Source organism: Phascolarctos cinereus, unplaced genomic scaffold, assembly GCF_003287225.1.
Source record: "Phascolarctos cinereus isolate Bilbo 61053 unplaced genomic scaffold, phaCin_HiC Scaffold_726;HRSCAF=1367, whole genome shotgun sequence".
Classification (NCBI taxonomy): Eukaryota; Metazoa; Chordata; class Mammalia; order Diprotodontia; family Phascolarctidae; genus Phascolarctos; species Phascolarctos cinereus.
In genome coordinates, this window is record NW_027556098.1 from 234,947,069 (window position 1) to 234,970,747 (window position 23,679).

A 23,679-nucleotide genomic window follows, 5' to 3' on the forward strand; every position below is an offset into this window, starting at 1 on the left:
AAGAGTCAATTACCATTTCCTTCTCAAGCTCATTTTACAGGTGAGAAACCTGAAGCAAACAGGGTTAAGTGACTTGCCCAGGGTCATGCAACTAGTGTCTTGAGGCCAGATTTGAACTCACAAAGATGAGTCTTCCTGACTCCAGGCCTGGCATTCTATCCACTGCACCATCTAGCTGCTATGGTATGTGCTTAATAAATACTGGTTGATTGATTCTAATCTGGCAAGATCATTTCAACTGGTCTGACTCTTCCCACAGCTGATTCAGAAATGATTCCTATGTGGGTAGTCAGTTGATTCCTGACCACTAAGGTATGGTAAACTTTATGTTCTGGGGTGTTAATTGGTGCTCACCATGTCAAATGCTTCCTAACTCTATCCTTGAAGAAAACACTCATGAAGAATTAAGTTTCATAAGAACAGGGACTGCTTTTAGTTTTTGTCTTTTTGTAACCCCAGTGCCTAACATAGTGCTTTGTACATAATAGAAGTGAAGCTTATGTGATGTCTACAAACTTCATTTTTTTTTGTTTCTTTATCCTAAGCCATATTTTCCAACATTTTTGCCATCCTTCCTTAATTCTAAATAGTGTCCCAGAGAACAGGGCTGATGCTCAAGCAATCTTTTGCGACTCCCTAACATCCCTATGAATAACTGCAGGCCCCCTGGGTTAAAATTTTTGTGGTCTTAACTCAGTCTTTTTCCTTAAATTTTATGATATCTTTTTATTTTTTATACTACACTCACTTCCTTATATACATACTGCCTTTCTACCATAAAAAGTTAAGCAAAACACAGCAACTATATCTGACAGCATCTGCAACAATCTGAACCCATAATCTATAGTCTTTCCACCAAGAGAAGGGAAAACGTGTTTCATCATCTGCTCTTCTGGGCCAAGAATGCTCCTTGTAATTAATCCAAGTTTATTAACCCTATCTTTCTAGATTTAATTAACAAGGGGAGCTCACTAGCTATATTTCCTTCATATGCTTTCCATTCTGAAGAGACCTGTATTCCATGGAGCTGAGAAGTGGAATACAGAGTGTGGGGAATGAGATTTCCTTCTCACCTCCGCCTTACAGAATCCTTGGCATACTGTGAGGATCAGTTTACCTGCTACCTCCTACAGTAAGCCTTTCCTGATCCCCCTAGTTCCAGCGTTCCTAAGAGGGAGAATTCTTTGACTCAGAGGTCTCTATCCATACATTACAATATATTTGATGTCATCCTTTTTCTGTCTGATTACTTCCAGTGATTGGAAACAAGGACCTCCATTCCATTGACTTTTAATATCCTGTAATTACTGTAGGTATGAATGCTCTGATTAGTAAGATCATATATTCTATTGCATATACACACATTATATGATATATCATAATGCACATTGTATATAACATGCTTATAAATAATAAATGAATAATATTATATAGGCATATCTGTATTGTACATGTGTGTACATACACATACTGTATATGTATGTGCTCCTTTAGGCAAATATTGTTTTGCTTTTTGTATTTCTCTCTGCAATACTAAGCACAAGTACCTAGGGCATAGTAAACATGTAAATATTTTTTCATTCATTCATTAGTATATACTCCTGAAAATTACATATTGGTAGAATTCTGTAATTTGATTATTTTCTTATTGATTTAGTCAAGCTATCAACAATTAAATGTTTTCTATGTTGCCAAACAAACACTGTGCCCCTGGGGTATACAAAAAGAGGTGATAATAGTCTCTGTCTTTAAGAAGCTTACATTCAAATGGGGAAGACAACACATAAAATAGCCAGTAGCATAGAATGTATGTAGAGTACTTGGAAAGTAATCTGAGAGTAGGAAGGCCTTAATGGCTGAGAGGATCTAGAAAGGCCTCCTATAGAATGTAAGATTTGAGTTAAGCCTAAAAGAAGCCAGGGAAATTACTTGAAAGCTCTTTTTATCTTCATTTTTATTGTTCTTCTATTAGCCAAGGATCATAATACTTTAGCTTCTAGTTTTTCTACACTCCACAACCCTACCCAACCCTAAGCACCTGTTAAGGAGATAATAACCAATTTGTAAACATTTAAATATGTAAGCAAAAGGCACCATAAAGAAAATGCAATGTATCTTTTTATTGCATGTATCAACTCTGAACTCATTTGGCTTCTACAGTTACAGTTTCATACACTCCACCAGATTTTCTTAAAGTAGGTCACACTTGTATGAAAAGTGCAAGTAACGTCCATTCAGAGGTCATAAAATAGAGGCATTATAGCAAATTTTAACTACCTAGGAATCATGCTACTTATAGCTCCCAGCTTCAGCTTTTGTGTCATTGCTGTTGTTCAATCGTTTTTTCAGTCATGTCCAAGTTTTTATGACCATATTTGGAGATTTCTTGGCAAAGATATAGGAGTGGTTTGCCATTTCCTTCTCCAGCTCATTTTGCAGATGAGGAAACTGAGGCAGACAAGGTTAAGTAACTTGCCCAAAGTCATACAGCTAGTTAATGTATGAGGCCAGATCTGAACTTAGGAAGATAAGTCTTCCTGGCTCCAGGCCTAGCACTCTATCCACCTGACTACCTATACTAGCAGATAAATTTCCAGGTCATCAAAACTTTCAGAAGAGAATGGATTAGGAAAAAGCTAGAAGGTGAAATGCAAATCATTCAAATATCATAACTTTTCTTTCTTTTTCTCTTTCTTTCTTCCTTTCTAAATAGCCATGATTAAAAGTTTTTTTGGATGAGAGGAGAGACTGTAACTACTGAAATGTTTTCAAAACTGAAATATGGTTTTTAAATTTTCTGTGGATTTTATTTATCTACGCTACACACCTATTACTAAAAGTAACCTTTAACATTGTACAAATACCTTTCATATTTTTCAACAGAATTTTCATTACTGCCCTCCAAATCTTATGCCCACCTTTCCATTTGAGTCACCACATATCAGGATATGTATTGACATAATTTGGGAAATCTTGTCAAGTTCTTCACAGAACATTTCTATTTCGTCAGTTTCTACAAGAGACGTTGAGCCACAAACCACAACTATTTTCGTGGCATCCAATTTGCTCACACTTACCAAGAATATTTAAAGATGAGATGATGACCAAATGTCCCATGAAATTATGCATCTTGTTAACTCTGAGTACACAACAAAACCAACTTTGCCCACTCCTTTTACTTCTCAGAGGAGAATGTATGGGTCATCCTTCCATACTGTCTTGTGGTTTTATTTCTAGCAAAGATTTTGATATTGATGCTATATTTCTCCGAGACTTTGCTTCTCTATTACTAGGCCATACATTAGGGTAATCAACAATTAAATTAATGCTTGAAAACAGTTTGAAAATTGTGTGATCTTACCATGTTCTACCTTCATCTCTGCCCACTTTATAAGATCCTTGAAAATAAGAACTGGTTCATCCTTTTGATTTGTAAACTCAGTGTATACCATAGTGACTAATACATAATTAGCGCCTAAAAAATGTTTGTTAGTTAATCCATCACCGTGAAAACAGAATGGGATTACACAAGGTTAAGGTCCTTCTGTATTGTTTATTTGTTGCCATTTCATGAATATTTCTCTCCCCCTCCCTCCAAATTAGAACAGACTAAACCAAAGTTTGTTATTTCATGAGATAACAATAATCATTAAAACAAAGCCAAAAGATTGAAAGAAACAGAAGAAAATGTGAGTTACCTAATATAATAAACAAAATACATGGAAAAGAGATCAAGGAGAAATAATTTAAGAATCACTGGACTACCTGAAAATTATGATGAAAAAGAGTCCACATATTATATTTCAAGAAGTCATGAAGGAAAACTGCTCAGATGTCTTAGCACCAGATGGCAAAGTGAAAACAGAAATAATCCATCAGTTATTTCCTGAAAGAAACTTCAAAATGAAAACTCTGAAGAACATAGTCAAAATCCAGAGCTTCCAGGTCAAAGGAAAAAACTGAAAACAGCCATTAAGCAAAATTTCAGTCTGAGGAATCAGTTAGTATCACACAAGATTTAGCAGCTACTACTAAAAAGGAGATGAAAGCATGGAAAATTATATTCTAAAGCAAAAAATGAAGGCTCAGAACCAAACTTATTCAGCAGAACTGAGTATAATCCTACACGGGAAAACATGGACCTTCTAATGAAGTAGAAGACTTTCAAGCATTCTTGATGAAAAGATCAGAGATGAGAAGAAACTTCAAACTACAAACACTGGCATAAAGAGAAACACAAAAAGGTAAACACAAGTAATCAATCAGAAAATAGTTTATGAAAATGAAGTGTTCAAATTCTAATAGTGAAAGAGGATTAGAAAATAGCATCTCCTAAAAAAGTCAAAGGAGTTCGTAGAGTCAAATAAGATGAAGGGCTTGAGAGTGTTTTTTGTTATGTTGTGATAATCTTCAAAGAAGAAAGGAAAAACAGAGAGGGAAAGAATACAGTAGGAAAGAAAAGGAGAGTAATGAGGGGAGAGGAATTTATTATCTCACATAATTAAAGGGTATAAACAGAAGTCTATAGAAGTGAGGAAGGAGGAAGAGCTAGATGGTGCAGTGGATAGAGCTCTGGCCTTGGAGTCAGGAAGACCAGAGTTCAAATCCTGCCTCAGACACTTCACACTTACTAGCTGCCTCACCAAAAATCTCCCCCCACAAAATATGAGAAAGGAGATATCACTTGAACCTCACTTTGGACTGATATAGAGTGAAGACATTAGAACCAAAAGAACAATTCTACCATCAACCCTGATTCCAGAGGATCAATGATTTAGAATGTTACTCATTTCCTGAGATATTATAGATAAGAAATGCAGACTGAGACACATATTTCTGAACACAAATAATGCTTCTTCTTTGATTTTGTATATTTGATGATGGAATTCCTTTTTTGATTGGGGGGAAGAGTAGGTGCTTGTAATTTGGAAAAAATAGAATTTAATATAAAAAATTAAATGATGGGATAATTGCTATAGAAAAGGAAAGAGTTCTATCCCAGCTTAAGCTTTAACTCCTATCACTCCCCTTGAAGCTAAGATGACCTTGGAACCTCAAAGTCTACTTTGTCTTAAAGGTGGAGATATAAGTAGCTAATCAATTAAAATGAATTTTTAAGCCCTAGCTATGTGCCACACATAGGTCTAGGTGTCTGGGGATATAAAAAGACAAAAAAATTAAACAGTCCCTGTCCTCAAGAAACTTATAATTTATTGAAGGAAGCGACATTATACACATATAACTATATACAGAATATACAAAATTTAAAGCCAAGTAATTTTGGGAAAGAAAATCAAGTACCTGGGAGATCAAAAAAGACCTCCCAGAGTAGCTGGTACTTGAATTGAGCTTTGAAGCTAGGGAGACTAAGCAGAAGAAGTGGGAATGGAGTACATTATAGGCATGGGGCATAGCTTATGCAAAGGCACAAAGGCTAGAGTTTAAATGTCAGATATGAGCAATAGCAAGAAGGTCATTTTGGCTAGATCAAAGAGAGAAAGATAAAAGACTAGAAGAGAGATAATAGAGCCAAGATGGTGGAGTAATGGCAGAGAACCACCTGAGCTCTGCCCCAAACCACTCCAAATACCTTGTGACTAGGATAAGGAGCCAAATTCAAGAAATGCTGTGGAAGAAGATCTGATAATATTGAATATGTGGGATAAGGGAGAAGCCCAAGATGACTATAAGGTTGCAAACCTAGGCAAGATGGTAAAATTTGGAAGAGAGGTGCTATGTACCATAGAACCAACTGGTTGCAAATAGAGTTTTAACCTGACAGATCCCACTCTTTAAGGAATTTTACTTCCTCCCTTGTAGAACCCATCAAGAAACTATGTTTAACAGGAATTCATTTTTATGAGAGCAAGTGTGTACAACTACCCATCTTTGTCACCTAAAAAAGAGATAAAGAATGTTTCCCACCCTAGGTGTCTAATAGATTTAAATGACTCTAAAAAGTTATCTGTGAGCTCCCCAAGCTTATGGAACTCTAAAGCAGGGAAAAACTCCAGGTTGCTCTAACTACACCACAACCTCACAAACCACAATTCTAATGACATGTTAGGTTGCTGTTTAAACTTCACCTACAACCTCTAACATTCCTTGGTGGTGACAGTCTATCTACCCTGCATCAGACTGTAAATTCAAGGGCAAGAACTGTTTTTTTGCTCTCTTTGTATCCCCAGGACTTAGCTCAGTGCCTGGAACATAGCTGGAACTAGATAAATGTTTAATGACTGGCTACCCTCTGTTATCCCTGCAGAGGTAGTAATAGAGTAAATGCCCAAGGCTTTCTTACTACTGGGGCAGATTCCCAGTTTTCATCTTCATACTCACTCTCATTGTCTTGTCTTCCTCATAGTCCTGATCTTAGTGGGACTCAGTATATTTTCCAGCAAGTCCTTTGGCTCTGGGACCATACTTCATTGCAGTCTTTTAGTCCCCAGCCCCATCCACATTGCCCCTTTCACTTTTGTTGTTACTAAGTCCCATCCACAGCCCCATCTGTCTTCAGGGCATCATACTTAAAAAAATAAAGAGTTCTTAAAATTTCTGGCAGCAAAGAAATAACTTGCTTTTATTTTATTTATGCTGGCAATCCAGCTTTTCTAGGCCCATTAACAATAAGCAGAGAATGTGTTCCCCAGTTATATCCTTATCTTCCATGTCAACCTCCCTTAGCATCTACTGGGTTAAACCTTCCTTAGCATCAATGACAGTCCCTTCTGTCCCAATGCCAGTGCTCACTTTCCATTTCATCTTTTCACTGGAGGCTCTGATTCATCAACATAGACTTCCTCCAACACATACACTTTGACCACAAGAACCACTAACATGTTACAATTCAACTAAGCCAAGTATCACTAACTGTTGTAGTTCAGGTTATTATGTGCCAGAGGTTCAGAATTGGAATGAAATGAAATGCTTGTAGCCCTTCTAACAGTCAAATAGAGGTTCCAATAGCTTTTAAGGGAAAACTAGCCTAACTTCAAGGGCAGATAGTGCTCCTACCATGAATGCCTTCTCCTCAAACAGAAGTAGTGGAGCAGGGGTGTGTGGGAGCCTGTTCATATCACTTCTCAAGAGCAATTATTAAATTTTCAGTGTGAGCATTTATTTATATCTCATAAATTGGCAAATGCTACAAATGAGGACTTGATTTATTGAGCTTTTTCATTGTCTAAACTTTAAAAATAGAGAAATTGTTAATAACGCAAATTAAACAATAAAATGTGTTAAACATTTGCCAGCACACCATTGTAGTAAAGCCAAGTCATTGGGACCCTCTGAATTATGGATCCCACAGTCTTCTGCAAGGCCTCTGAGATTTTCTTGATATAGTCTTTCCCCCAGTGACCAAAAAAAACATTTAATTTGGCTAAAAAATGGTAATTATAGTCATTTAGGTGAACTTCTTACCATTCATCCCTAATTGCCATGCAGTAGGTATACATATATCATTAAATATGTCAGATTAACTTGGTTTTAAGTATTGATTTAAACATAAAATATCATTCACCATGTGCCCAATTGTCATACAGCAGCATTGTCATCTAATCATACCTTTAAAAAAATTAAAGGGAACACTGTTGTATACCATCTGGCTCATCATTTTGTAATCAACTAATGAAGGGATATACACCAATGATAACCCACAAACCTGCACATCCAGATGAAGACCACTGGCAATAATAGTGACCACTATATCCCTTAAACCAATAAGTTACCAAAGAATTCCAAGTTCCAGTTTTCCAACCTTCTACCTCACTAGAAATAACCTTCAAATGCTTCATTATGAAGAAGGAGCCACCACGGTTCTATCATACCCCTGCCTTCCTTCCCTAAACACAGACATGACTGGTTAGGTTAGTATAAGGTCATAAAATCACAAAATTTTAGAGACAGAAGGAATTTACATGATTACCTCCTCCAACTTCCTTATTTTACAAAAGACTAATTGAAGCTCAGAGATGTATTTGCCCCAAGTCACATGGCTAAGGAGTTAAAAACATATTTGAGAGTAGAATGTGGCATCTGACTCTTTGCACCACACAATGACAATTCTACCATGGAACACATGGCTTTGGACAATAGTGGTAGGGAATGAGGTTGCAGCTCAAGGAGAAGATGTACAATTGGGCCATAGTTTAAGTCATTCAGAGATAGGCAAAATTCAATTTGGTCAAAATGTGTTCTTCACCCACATGGTGATTCCTGCATAAATGATTAGGTAGCTCTTGTGACCATGAATAGAGCAGGTCTAATGTTGGTACCTTGCTTGATAACAATACTTAAAAAATCAATGAAAAAAGTTTACTGTGATTGAATCCATCAAGCAATCAATATAGGACAGTGAATTTGCAGTGAGAGGACTTGAATTTTAGTCATGGCCTTGCCACTTACAGTGTGACATTAGGGCAATCACTTTTACCTGTCTGGCCTTAATGTAAATAAGGGAATTGTATTAATATACCTCTAAGATCCCTTTCTAACTCCAAATGTATGACCTTAGGATCTGTGATTCAACAAAGGGCTCTCTGGGGAATACACAAATATGGGTATTCCACAAGTTACATGGATTATTATTTACCATTCATTAATATTGTTTTAACCTCGCTTTGTGAAGCTAAAAAAAATTGTCTAACACAAAAAGTTGACTGTAGAGCTGACAGAACCTCCAGGGTAGCCAGATGATTGTAAAGAATACTTGTTTTGGGTCTCCTCAGGTCTATTTTTGGATCCACACAAAGCTTGTGTTTTCAGTTCCTCAAAACAGATTGGCTTACCTGAAAATTGGTGTCTCCAACTGTTCTTCTCTTAGAGACTACTTTGTTGTTTGCCTTTATTTTTGAAGAGGACAAATGAACTGGATTTAAGTGAGGCAGAGTTGTACAAAGTCATTAGCCTCGCTCTGTCTTCCAGAATCATTTAAATCCAGTGGTAAGAAAAAAGACAAGCCAACTGACAATAGCCCAGCATGCAGTGGATGACCTTGGTATTGCTGATATCTGACTTTGTTCTAAACACTCTACATTGCCTGCTTCAACCACCTTCATGGCCACTGGAACAAACTGTTCTCATCAGCCCATTCCACTGGGGGAAGTCTTTACATCTTGGGGTCGATGCCCCACTAACTCATTGCCTATTTTGAGGTCCACTGTTTACCCTCAAGCTGGTTTAGCCCATCTGCTGAGACAGTTTATTGGGGTGTGGCCACACACCTGATGCCACAGCTTCTTAGAGCCAGAGGTGAGAGTTGAGTGCCAGGTACACACCAAAGGTGGATAAGCAGCCCTGAAAAGGGCTTAACAAGTCCTCATATCAAAGGTGTTAATTCTCCTTGAATACCCTATATATCCCAAAGAGATTACCTATTGCCTACTTAAGACCAATCAGGCAAATGTCCCTTATGCCCTTGTCTCAACACTATATAATGTAACCCCACAAAGATTTGGGGAGGGAGCTATCCCTTCTTTCCAGATCCCACTCCCTCGAGCTCACTCTCACGTGCTCTCTCTCTCTCTCTCTCTCTCTCTCTCTCTCTCTCTCTCTCTCTCTCTCTCTCTCTCTCTCAAATGATTTAATAAAATTAATTCTAAAACTATTTCAGACTTTGAAGTTTGTGCTCACAAAGAACAATATGGTGCCAGAAGTGGGATTCCCTGGTAGTAGCCCTGAGTTAAACCCAAAAGGTCTCCAAGACCATGGAAGCTAAGTAAACAGAACTGAAGTTAGTTTGAAATAATTCAACAAGATTTAATTGTTTAGGAAAATTAGCTAAGATACTTAAATTGAAATTGACTATGCAAATAGGGGTGGGGGGATAGGACAGAGGGAAATATAGTCTTTCACAACATGACTATTGTGGAAGTGTTTTGCAAGACTACACATGTATAATCTCTATGGAATTGCTTGCCTTCTCAATGAGGGTGGGTGGGGAGGGAGGAAGGGAGAGAATTTGGAATTCAAAGTTTTAAAACTGAATGTTAAAAATTGCTTTTACATGCAACTGGGAAATAAGATATATAGGCAAAGGGGTATAGAAATCTATCTAGCCCTACAGGAAAATAGAAAGGGAAAGGGATGAGAAGTGGGGGGGGGGGGTGATAGAAGGGAGGACACATTGGGGAAGGGTATTCAAAATGCATGCTGTCTTGGGATGGGGGAGGGGAGAAATGGGGAGAAAATTTGGAACTCAAAATCTTGTGGAAGTGAATGTTGAAAACTAAAACTAAATTAATTAATAAAAAAAGAAATTGACTATTCAACTCAAGAAATAAAAGTTTAGCAGTTAATTGGTAGTTAATTGGCATCATAGAAAGAAATCTATACAGAAGAGATTCAGTAGAATGTGGGATGTGGGAAACAAGATGGACTTTTAAAAAGTAGCAAAGGTAAAATGAAGTGTGGAACCAGAGTGTAAAAAGAAAGATTAGTTTTGAAGTTTTCAGGCTTTAATCAAAATCTACTGGAAGAAACAAAAACACAAGAAAAAAGGTTCAAGCAAGTAGAAATAAGAGAACAGGAGGAATCTGAAAGAAAGTTGAAATTCCTTTGTACTGACAGCATGAAGGAGGGTAATTAATGTGAAGCAAGGGTTTGGAGTTTTGGAGAAAGGTTAGAGAAGGTTTGGTTTTTGTTTTTTTTTTTTCATTGAGATAAGAAGGATAAGTGAAACATTTTGGAGAGGTGCCTGTTGCCAATTTCAGACAATATTCAATCAAGTTATAGTGTTTACCACAAGGAAAATATAGAAATAAATTTGTAGCATGGAATTATTTGAGTATAGCACACCAAAATTCTTTCCTTGAAAGACTATTAGAAGAGCATGTCCCAATCCTTAGAATCTCATGGGCTCCAAAAAGAGACGGATGGGAATGTGGGAGTGAATCTTTGAAAGTGAGCTAACTGAAAGTAGTGGGCTTTATACTTCGAGGTGCTAGCAGCTAGTAGCCCTTGGAAAAACTGAAATTTTCAATATTATCATTTGTGATTGTAAATTCAGATTTGATTTGGTTGAAATTTGTCCTGAAATTAAATTATAATGTGGTCTGAAATGTGTTTTCCTATTGAGACAATTGTGGTAAGTAAGAATTTAATGCAAAATACGTTTGATATCTGGTATTAAGCCTCAGAAACTTACTAGCTGTATGGACCTGAGCAAGTCACTTCACCTGTTTCCCTCAGTTTCCTTAGCTGTTTCTTTGTCTGTAAAATAACTCCAGAGTTACTGTGAGAATCAAATGAGATAATAATTTTAAAGTGCTTAGTAGAATGCCCAGCACAAGTTATACATATGTAAATGTTTTCTATTATTATTTTTATTAAGTGTGGTTACTCTATACTGGTTTTTGAATGTGACTGGAATAGAATGCCAAACTGACAATTGGCGATTTTTTATATAAGAGGATATGGATATGAATTCGACTGAATTGATGTTATTTTGACTGGCAAAAAGTTTTTGTTATGTTTTTTAAATTGTAACATTGTTCATGTTATTGTTAGGCTTCTAATTTTTCTTGCATTGTGAAGTTGGGAAAACCATTGCATAAAAAATGCTATTAATTTGAGAAATTATAACCAGAAAGTGTTGCAATCATATCATTAGAAAAGTAACTTCTCTTTTAATCTGGATGCCATTAGATTATGAATTGAAAAGGTAAAGAATGTGGTCGCAAAGTTTTAAATTATTAAGTATTTAATTGGGTACATTTTGCTTTAAAATGGAAACTAATAACACTGTTCAAAATGGAAAAATACTACCGACCTCTTAAGTTGTCCATATCTGTGAGGTTCCTTGGGACTTTTTGGAGGATGGAGGTGGGGCAGGGTCATAAGATGTCATTAACTCTGAGAAAGAAGTTGCTAACAACAGATTGTGAAGTTCTAAAGAACTTACAATTTTGCTTAAAGAGCGAGTTTTATCTAATAGATTGTTCATCACTTAACAAAATTATGAAATTATACCTATTAATTAATAACATACATTGACATTATATCTTTGAGTCAATTTAGCAACAAAATTCTTAGTTTTAGAGATTTTATTTTGCTTTAGGGGTTAATAGGCAATAGGAATATCTATTAGTCTGGGGGCTTATGGGAACCAGTGTTTTTCTGGGGCTTTTGAATCAACTATCATATATATTCACTGTATGTATGACACTCCAGAATGTGATTGCTTTTAATTTCTAAATGATTGATTTCTGCTCCAGGATGAATTTAAACTAGAAAGGATAAATAAGATAAGTCTTTCTATCTGTTTATATGTGCTTATTGTTAACGATTATTGCAACATGAGAAAAAGTAGTAATAACCTAGCTGTAAGGTGTGATTAATGAAATGTTGTTATACGTGAAATTTTGCTATTTCAGGTAAAATCTTCTGGTACTTAATTTGATATTGTTCTAAGTTTTTATTTCAGGTATGATTGTTTGAATTGTCATTAAACTAAAAGAACATCATTCAAGGGGGAAAGCTATGTGCTACTTAAAGTGAATGCAATCTTGAAAGTGGATGTCTATGTCTGGGAAAGTTGAGGAGATGACTTATAAGTAAAGGAAGAACCTCTTGAGTCAGTTTCCCCATTGTGCTATTCCCTTTTTGAACATGAAATTTTCCCACCTGTTTAATTCTGAGCCTGGCTATGATACCCTATGAATAAAGTGGAACTTTGCTGTATAATCAGATGTTAACTATAACTTTTACCTGGAATCAGAGCTAAGGGAGTTTTTTTTTCCCCTGCTATGCTTATGTCAGGTCAGTCTGTGCCCTTAAAGGGACAGTCTTGATATTATAACCATTTCCCTCCTTTTTCCTTTCATAGCAAGTTTCTATACTCTGGGCAGGTGAATTGTAGAAGTTTTTGTCATTGCAATACTAAATAGATTAATCAATACATTAATACTAAAACATCTCTGAGTTAGCAGAATAGGATGCAATTATGAAAGATCTTTTTGTTTTTAATCTGAATTCGCAGTCAACATCCTATCCTAAGCAACTAGGTAAATGAGTTTTTAAGTTTACCATCCCCTTGCTAATAGTCACATATTCATGCATAAGATTAGGTCCTTATTTCATTCAGGGACATCTAGGTGGCACAGTAGATAGAGCAATGGCTCTGGAGCCAGAAAAACCTGAGTTCAAATTCAGCCTCAGATACTTACTAGCTATGTGACACTGGGCAAGTCAATTAACCCCAATTGCCTCAAAAAAAAGTATCTCATTTGTTTAGGATGCTATGAAGAAAATACATATTCTAAAAAAGAGGGGGATAGGACATAAAGATATAAAAGTTTTAAATTCTGATACTGTAGAAAACTTAATTTTGAGAAAGCAACATTATTAGACTATTTCCTCTAAGAACTCGGAGATATATGTGTGTATATACATATATAACATTTTCTTCCAAATGTTTCTAATGGGAAATATAGGCTTTGCATATATTTTAGCAATAAGTTCTCAAAATTGGATAAAGTATTTTGCATGTAGATTGCATGAATGATTGTAAGGAAATTTTTAAATCATGGTTTTTTCCCCTAGTTTGACTTCTCTCTCTGATTATATTAAGGGACAGAAGGGCTCATTTTAGAAGTCATCCTCTCATGTAACCTTTTTAAGGGTCTTCCTTTATCCTGTTGATAGCATTGTCTATAACAGGTACAGGATTCAGGTAAAGATAAACAAAGCAACTAGTATGAAATCATCTAAATTTTCAGGTGAATTATGAGTTTATAATTTGATGTTCTTCTTATAGCTATGATGTTAATAGGTGAGCTGGTTGTTCACCACGTGAATTAGTTACTGGAAAGCCATATTTAGGAGGTTGTACTGAATTGTATTTAGTCTTTTTACTGGTAGATTTTAGCAGTATTGCCTAGGGAATCTCTGTGCATCACTTGGAACCAGAGAAGCAAATCCACTAGGAGGAATCCACTCCAGAGCTGCTCTGAGAACTAGGCCTATTCCAAAATTTCTAAGGTTAGAATTTTCCAGGGACCAGATAATTACATGAGATAGCTGGGACTCAAGATGAAATGTCCTGATTAAATGCATATTAAGGAAACTTGATGTTATTTAATATCGATGACCATTATTGTATTACTTTGGCTTTGATGTTTTACAGTGTTCATGTTTGTCTGGAAAAAAGGTAGGCCATAATTCCTTTATTTATTATTTAGGGATTAGGGCCTTTCTTCCTGCAACTTTTGGTCAACTGAAAGTCGGTCTTCTTGTTTTTATTAACTTCACCTCACCAAAACTTGGACATATGAAATGTTAACTGTTTCACAAAGGGAAGTTTAAGCTTCCTAAAGTGATTTTGTTATTTGTCAGCTACCTTAGCTAACTGACAATATGTAAATCTTCCCTCTCAAATTAGTCCATAGTGAGCCCTCTAAGTAGTTTAATCTGTAATGTCTCTTTAAGTATGTATAAGATTATGACATTGCATAATTAAGTTTATTCAACTTTTATGACACTGAAGGAAATATAGGATTATAATATTTGTGATACTCATGGCAGCAGTACACTTCTTTCCTGTTGTAAGTGTAAGTCCTTTAACTTACAGCTCTTGAGATTTACTCAAATTTATACCTCTGATTTTGTGACATTGGGGAAAAATTATCAACAATCTTGTCCCTACCCCACCCTTAATGTAATTCTATCAAGCTCCAAATTAAATAGACAGTAAGGAAGATGCCATTGAGTCATTACTTTAAGGAATTCCCTTTGAAATCATAAGCCAGTTTTTTGCTCCTCTAATTATGCTTTCACTAGTATGAAAATGTTGGCTTTAGGCCTAAAGAGGGGATTGTGGATTATGATTTATCATTGATTAATATTGTTTGAACCTAGCTTTATGAGGCTAAAAATTGTCTAACTCCAAAAGCCGACTGTAGAGCTGAGAGTCATTCCAGGGAAACCAAATGTTTGTAAAGAATACTTAGATCCCACCCAGTGTTTGTTTTGAGTCCCCTTAGGTCTTGCCTTGTTTGGGGTTCAACCAAAGCTTGTGTTTTGAGTTCACAAAATAGACTTACCTGATAATATACATTTCAAACTGCCCTTCTCTGGGAGACTATGTATTGCCTATGTGAGGCCAATCAGGCCAATGTTCTTACACCCTTGCCTGAACTCTGCATAATTTAACCTCACAAAGATTTGAGGAGGAAACCAACCTTCTTTCTGGTTCTTGTTCTCTCTCTCTCTCTCTCTCTCTCTCTCTCTCTCTCTCTCTCTCTCTCTCTCTCTCTCTCTCTCTCTCTCTCTCTCTCCCTCTCTCTCTCTTTCCCTCCCTCCCTCCCTCCCAAATGACCTAATGAATTTATTTCAGATTTTGGGGGTTATTCTCACAAGTAACAATTTTTTTAAAATCCTCATTTGCAAATTTCCCTCAAAGTGGCAGACTACATACTTACCTATCCACTCTAAGGTTGCTATCTATGGACAGAAGTCAAAGTACCCAAGGTCAACAGTACTACATAATGCCAGAGGGTTCATCTCTTTTCTACCTCTACTCTATCCTAGATTTTTTTCTACATAAATACTACTCCACTTTCCTTAGTCTTTCACCACTCACAGTTTAGCCAAGGCCACCTTAGTCAATACCTTTCTCAAGAATTATGCATATTTCCTTTAACTCTATTTCTTCTTCCCTTCTCTTCTAATCCTTACCTAGTTAACTCAGAGAAATCCATCTCCCATTCTTAATTCCATTTGAGAGCCTCCCAAACAGCCCTACTCATTGCTGATAGATGTAAAAGTAGTGCTAGAGATAAATCTGAATCAAAGAAAAGCCAAAGTATTGAAGGGAAATTAGATCTAAGAAGCAAGGCTATCAAATTCTAAAGCCCTTGACAGTCCAGAAGACTTCTTAAGACTCTTTACAAAACTCTAATCCCTCTATAATTACACCTGCTTCTCCTCAAGCCCCAGCATTCAAAATAAATAAAATAATATATTTTTTTCTATTTTAATTACTAGCATTAGCACAATATCATTTCTTCCATTTCTAACATCATATGTCAAATGGTTTGGCTACATTGTAGGACCATAGATCTAGAGCTGGAAGGGGCCTCAGAAGACATCTAGTCTAATCTTCTCATTTTACAGATAAGAGAACTAAGGCCCAGAGACGTTAAGGACTTGCCCAAGATCATAATGATAAATTAAATATTGTGTATTAATCTAGAAGTATAGGCATCATTTTACAATATTGTAAGAGGAAATTAGTTCCACTTAACAGTTGACCAATGTAAACTTTTGGAACACTACCTTCAAAACTTTTGAACATACTGGCCTTCCCATCCAATTGCAACTCCCATGACCTTTGTCTTCGTCCTATTTAGATCACTTACAAAGGTGATCACATTTTAGATCTTATTATTTAAACCTGCTCCACTACTAAGATCTTGAACTCTGAAATTTCCCTCACTGACCACCATCTCTGTCCTTCCACTGATTTTAGAACTTCACTCAACTCCACTAAACCTATTCCTTCATCCTCATCATACCATCTGGTCTCTCAATACCTTGTTTTCTCAATCTACTAACCCTCTCTGGTCTCATTTCCTTCTGTTCATTCTTGACCATATGATAGTTAAACATTTTTAACTGTACTCTACCCTTTAATCCATCACTCCCTTTTGCCATTTCAATAGTCACACCCTGGTGACCTCCACAGTTGGTGACCACTACCATGCATTTCTGCTATTCTAGAAGTCTGGGACCCCCAGGAATTCATCTTATCTAACCTCAATGGACACTCATTGCTAGATGGTGATACTTTTATTAATCTCAAAATGAACTTCAAACACCATGGCTTTTCCAAACTTACTCTCATGCCCCCAACTCCACTCAATCCCCCTTTCCCTTAGCAAATGACCCTCCACCACATTATGCTCTCTTTCTCAGTGATCTATTATGTTCCCATAGGTTTATTTGTTACTCCTACTTAAATGACTCCCAAATCTATGTAGCTCACCTTAATCTATTACCTAAATTCTAATCCCATAACATCCAATACACCACCTTAAGTTTTAGTTTCCATAGACACCTTAAAAACTAACATATCCAAAGCTCAACTCATATTTTCACCACCACCCTCCAAAGTCACTACCATTAACTTCTTCACTTCTGTTGAAGGCACCACCATCCTCCCAGTCACCCAGAATTGTAAGAATAAAGTCATCCTTGATTGATTGTTCCCTTCCTTTTAATCCCAATTCCATGCTAAATCCTATCAATTTTGCTTCTACACTATCTCTAACACTAGTCCTCTTATCATCATTCACATTGACATGACCATAATTTAGACTATCATTACTTCTAGCTGGCACCACTGTAATAGTCTCCTAACTGATTTCCCTGCCTCTAATATCTCCCTTCTCCAATCCACCTTTCATACAGATGCCAAAATAAACTTCCTAGACTTATGTCTGACAATGACACTGCTCCTGAGGAAAAGCTTTCAATGGCTTCCTATTGTCTCTTGGGATAAAAAACTCCTAAAATCCTCTAGGATAAAAGAACTCCTTTACCTGGCATTTAAGGCCTTTAGCAATCTGGTTCCGACTTACCTTTCTGACCTTATTTTGTATTACTGTCCTTTATGTGTTCCATTTTCCTGACAAACTAGAAAATCAATAGCTACCCTAATTTAATTTCTATCTCCTGCCTCTGCACATTCATATATGCCGTTCCTATAGTTGGGATGTTCTTCCTTATCCCTCCTCATTGAAATCCTTCTCTTCCTCTAACTTACTGCTCCGTCATCACATTCCCTGACTCCCCACTCTCCTCTCTCCCCAGAAAAAAAAAGATAGTCTTTCCTCCTCATTTTTTTGGTTCCTTTTTTTGGATCTCTCTTTTTCCCCCATCATTCTCTACCCTGTAATATGCTTATCTTTTTAAATGTCATACATTACCCCAATTCAGCAGTATGCCCAGCACCTAGCATAATGACTTGAACACATTATCATCATTATGTTTAATAAATGTTTCTCATTCAATTCATTGAAACATTAGTCTGAGATAAACAAATAGCGCATTGAAAACAATCAGTCCTATATCAGGGCAGAAAGAGACAAAATGGCCAGAATCCCAGTGAGACACGCCAGGAAGAAAGCTCAAAGACCAGAACATTCAAACAAAGTCAAGTTTAGGATGACTAACTTTTTTCTTAAACTAGTGAACAACTCTTTGGCAAGAGTCAGTTCAGGAAATGGGGGGTGGGGGGAATCAAGCTGTTTTTGTTGAACATATTTGAATGATTGTACAATTAATACAACTTCTAGTATCAACATGTGGTATGATGAAAAACATGCCTGAGAAAATAGCTTCAGCTTTTACAATTTGTAGCCAATTACCATGCACGTGGGGAAAATGTTTTCCTGGATCTTGAAGTCAGAAAGGTCTTTGCCCCAGTCCATGTCTGATTGGCAGCTACATGCTGAGAAAGGACAGGTGGGCTAAGGAATGCCTATGGCCAGTTTGTATCAATGGCAAAAATGGCTTGTGTTCTTCTGTGTCAAGCCCTTTGGCTAGGTTCCAGCCTGTATCCAAATTGTGCATTTATGGGAATAGCTGAAAGGGACAGAAATCATCACAAAGAAATGTCCTTTTATGTGACAGTTATATGACTTTTTGGCTATGCTTTTCTCCAAATGAACCTATCACCTCATAGATATTAATTATCTACATCTGCTGCTATATCTGGTCTGTTTTATTACTAGGATGTACTGCTTGTTTACCTTTGGAACTTAAAACTCCTTGGTAAATAAAGCACCACACCCCCCCAAAAAAATTTTAAAAATCATGGGTTTTGTCTTTATTTTGGGGGGAGGGCTCATTGAGTTTTAAAATTTTTATTTAGAAAGGTGCTTTTAATTTATTCTACTCTTCTACACAAAACCTATTAAAGACTTCATGATTGAAAATCCAACAAAGCAAGATATGAAATAGTATTTATTTGCTTGGCAAGAAGTTAAACTGCAAGCTTAGAAGAAGAAAGAGTACACTTGGAGGGGCTAGGATATGTATGCTGTGTTCAGATTTAGTACTAGTTCATGACACTAGATACCATGACGTTTGACACTTAGCATTTTCAAGTATCATTTCAGCCATCACTAGCAAGGATAGCAGGAATAAACTTACCCCATAGTCCCCATGCCCCTAAAAGGGCTCCATTTTTTAAATATCTAGAGAAGGAACAGCATCATTTCAATCTTACTTTTGAGGAAGTAAGGTGACATTTAAAAAGAAACAATGTATCAATCAAGGTCAGGGTTGGCAAGGCTATCACATTTTAATGAAATGCCTGCAGTAAGCCTGCTCTGGGAAAACTCATTTGGGGATCTGCTTATAAATTTCAGAATTCAAAGCACCATAAAGCCCTAAGCACCATACACATTTTGGAATCACATAAAGGACCAACCTGTAAAGGATCCAATGTCAGATATTCAGTGATATACAACCAACCAGTTAAGGGATTTTAAACAAGCAGGTGTTTGTGGCTTAACAGCATGCTCTCATGGGCCAGCACAGTATAACAGGGCATAGTTCTGAACCTCTTCTTTCTCATGGACCTCTTTGGCAATTTGGTAACACCTATGAAACCCCTTCTCAGAATCATATTTTTAAATGCATAAAATAAAGCTTATAGGATTGCAAAGGAAATCAATTCTACTGAAATATAGTCAATAAAAAAAGAACCCTGCTGTAGAGGGAAAAGAACACGAAACATGGTCAAGCAGACCTGGTTTCAAGTCACTTAATATCACTGACATTCAGTTTCCTCAGCTGTAAAACAAAGATAATGCTAGTTGTAACTGTCCCATAGGATTGTTTTAATCCTGAATGTGTTTGCTGAATAACTGTAAATGAAAAATAAATTTTGAAAAATCACTTTGCAAACCTTAAAGTATACTACAAATAACAATTATGATTACAGAGAGGAAGTATGGGGAAGTAGAAAAACCATAGGATTTAGGAGTCAGGAGAGAGCTGAGTCCAAATCCTGCCTTTGGCACTTACTAGTTCTATGACCACAAGAAAAAAAAAAGTCACTGATGTTCACTGACTTCAGTTTCCTCAAGTGTATAGTGAGTTTGAGAGCAATGCCTATAACATACTTATCTCTCAGATTTTTCATGAGGATAAAATGAGATAATGTATGTAAAGTACTTTGCAAACCTTAACCACCTATATAAATATCAGCTATTATTATCATAATTACTGCTCTTCAGGACTGAGGATTATAAGCAGCATGTGTGATTGCATTACACAGTACCATGAAGAAACAAAAATACACACAGTTGCATAAAGATATAGGGTTCCTACGTGCCAACTCAAGGCAGAGGGCAAAAAAGACAGTTCATCTATAACCTAGTTAACACTCCAAAAAGATAGTGCACAAGTAGCCAGTGGGATTTATTTTGGTCTCAGCCTCCAAGTTATGTTCCAGTTACCTTTTACAGTGGGAAAATGTAGCACTGGCCTTCAAAATTTTGAGACCAGGCATTCAACTGACATAAGAACAGGGAGAAGAGCCTAGCACCAAGATCTCATGGAATGAAGGCAATGCAGTGAAGCAAACAGGCCTAATTATCTATCTACCCCATGACTTGAGATTACAACAGGTACATCTCCTCATAGTTTTTCATTACGAGACTATGTGGTATCTCCATGGATTACCCAAAAGAACGGGTTCATAGCAAAAAACAACAGCAACTATTTTAAAAACAAAAGCAGCACAGGAAAAACTTTACAGTTTTCCTACCCCCGGAAGCAGCCTTTATTTCTATACAAAAAAATTAAGAAAAAAATATAAGTAACTGAATCTTTGAAAGAAAAGGGGGAGGACAGAGCCAAGATGGCAGGGTAAAAGCAGTGACTTGCTTGAGGTCTCCTCCAAACCCCTCCAAATATCTGTAAAAAATGGCTCTAAACAAATTCTAAAGTGTCAGAACCCAAAAAAAGACAGTGAAACAAATTTACAGCCCAAGACAGCCTGGATGGTTGATTGGAAAGGTATATTGTGCTGAGTGGGGAGAGGAGTGCAGTTTGACGGGGGCGTACAGGAAAAACAGGGCTCAGTGAACCTAGAGCAGCCCTTAGAGGACTGAATCATGGGCAGCTGTGGCAGTTTCCAGACTTCTCAACCCACAAACACCAAAGACAACTTAGAAGGTCAGTGGGAAAAGTCTATGTCTGCCTTGAGAGAGAGAAGTGCAGTCCCAGCCCCAGTCCTCATGCAGAGCCCCAGGGCGGCAGCTGTTTCCTGAGCTTCCAGTGCACAGACTAAGGAGGAATTGCGTGGCTGATCAGAGGGGGATTGCAGGGATCTCTTTGCCAGTGCTGAGGCAGGAATCTCTTGCTTTGCCTGTGCTTGGATCTGGGTCACAGTTCTAGGTGATGGCCCTAGGGGCTCGGAGCAGTGCTGGAATGGCAGAGCTTGTAGTGGCAGTGTAGAAGGAATCCTCCTCACAGTTCCAAGGCAGAAAAGAGTGCTTGTGGTCACTCATAGACCAGAGCACAGGGCAGGAAAGGAGTAAATACCTCACCCTTGATCACAGCACCTTGGAAGAACTGAAAATTTACAGGTCCCTAGAAGTATCTCTGAAAACAGCTGCACAAAACCCCCAAAGCTTGAGACAGTACATTCTCCACACTAGAAGCAGATCCTACCTTAACAAAGAGTTTATAACTCAAGTAATTGGCTGGGATCATGAGCAAGCAGCAAAAGAGTCAGACCATAGAATCTTACTTTGATGACAAAGAAAATCAAAACATAAAACCAGAAGAAGACAACAAAGTCAAAGCTACTATATCCAAAGCCTCCAAAAAAAATATAAATTGGTCCCAGGCCATGGAAGAGATCAAAAAGGATTTTGAGAAGCAAGTAAGGGAAGTAGAGGAAAAACTGGGGAGAGAAATGAGTGATGCAAGAAAATCATGAAAAACAAGTCAACAGCTTGCTAAAGGAGACCCAAAAAATACTGAAGAAAATAACACCTTAAAAAATAGCCTAACCCAAACGGCAAAAGAGGTCCAAAAAGCCAATGAGGAGAAGAATGCTCTAAAAAGCAAAACTGGCCAAATGGAAAAGGAAGTCCAAAAGCTTACTGAAGAAAATACTTCCTTAAAAATTAGAATGGAGCAATTGGAAGCTAGTGAGAAATCAAGACACTGTAAAACAAATCTAAAAGAATGACAAAATAGAAAACAATGTGAAATATCTCATTGGAAAAACAACTGACCTGGAAAATAGGTCCAGGAGAAAGAATTTAAAAATTATTGGACTATCTGAAAGCCACGATCAAAAAAGAGCCTAGACATCATCTTTCAAGAAATTATCAAGGAAAACTGCCCTGATATTTTAGAACCAAAGGGCAAAATAGAAATGGAAAGAATCCACTGATCACCTTCTCAAAGAGATCCCCAAAGGAGAACTCCTAGGAATATTGTAGCCAAATTCCATAGTTGCCAAGTCAAGGAGAAAATTTTGCAAGCAGCCAGAAAGAAACAATTCAAGTATTGTGGAAATACAATCAAGATAGCACAAGATTTAGCAGCTTCTACATTAAGGAACCACAGGGCATGGAATATAATATTCCAGGAAAGAAAAGGGGCCAACCTTATAAATGTGGCCTTAGAGTACTCTTTATTTCCCCCATCCTTCCCCCTTCTCACAAGGGCAAGTACATGGAAGGTAAGCATGTTTGTGTGAGCTAGACAATACCTAATAGAAAAATCCCTGGCACTTCTAAATGGAGGTCTTTTAAAGCAAAAGAACTCAAAACAAAACCTCAGTAGTAAAATTATTTCAGATGTTGACTTTCACATCTAAAAAAAAAAAGCACATACAGACCTGAAGCATCATTAATACTGTACTCTAAATTAATGCTTCCAAATCAAACTGAGAAGTCCTTGACAGTAATTTCTAAATAAACCCATTAGCTTGCACACTCCCTATATACAGTACTTTAACAGTCTGAAGTTTCGTATTTTAATCAGCAAATGTATAATTACTTACTTTCTTCCTTCTGTAATGAGCAAACTGAGAGAGGCCTAGCACAGTGGCAAGTGCACCTCCTCCAACCAGAGCTGTCCCTTTGATAGCTTGTTGAAATGCCATTTCTTAATCTATTAAAAGATAAAGAAACAAGAAAAAATAAAGTTAATTTTTACAAGGAAAATCCAAAAAGTAAGAAGCAACTGTGAAAAATACAAAAACTAATTCACAGCAGAGGAAAAATATATAAAATGAAAAAGCTGAGACTAATGATACAATCAGATGCAAATTGTAATTCAAAATAGCTTCAACCATCATAGAGGCTAACTTTTAATTTAAACAAAATAAATATAGATTTATCCAGTTTAACTGCTCCAGGACTCTTAAAGATGGTGAAGAGGTAAATTATAGTGGTTTTGATAAAATGTCGTCTTATCCTTTAGAATTTGTTCCACAGCTTACTCCATTCCAAGAAGAGACTTAGCAAGTTTCTGTTGTCACTTAACTAAACAAAGATCTTACAGCTTCTTCCTCTCTGGCAAACTTCTCAGCAAAGTTCAATGGCTCTCTTGAGAATTTTTACTTCCCAGTCAAGGCCCACACACTATGCTTATATTCCCGAAAGTGAGACTAACAAAGATCAAAACAAGAAAGGAAAGGGGTGG

The 23,679-nt window shown here is 36.9% G+C and overlaps 1 protein-coding gene across 6 annotated transcripts in view; it reads right to left on the bottom strand.

Moving 5' to 3' along the window:
- GPD2 (glycerol-3-phosphate dehydrogenase 2) overlaps positions 1–23,679 on the bottom strand; it is a 192,085-nt gene that overhangs the window by 127,421 nt on the left and 40,985 nt on the right. For all 6 annotated transcript variants that reach the window (XM_021004864.2, XM_078147024.1, XM_021004862.2 and 3 more), the window contains one exon: positions 23,036–23,145. In XM_021004864.2, coding sequence (XP_020860523.1) covers positions 23,036–23,137 — 102 coding nt within the window. In that variant the 5' untranslated portion in view covers positions 23,138–23,145. The remainder of the gene's footprint in view (positions 1–23,035; positions 23,146–23,679) is intronic.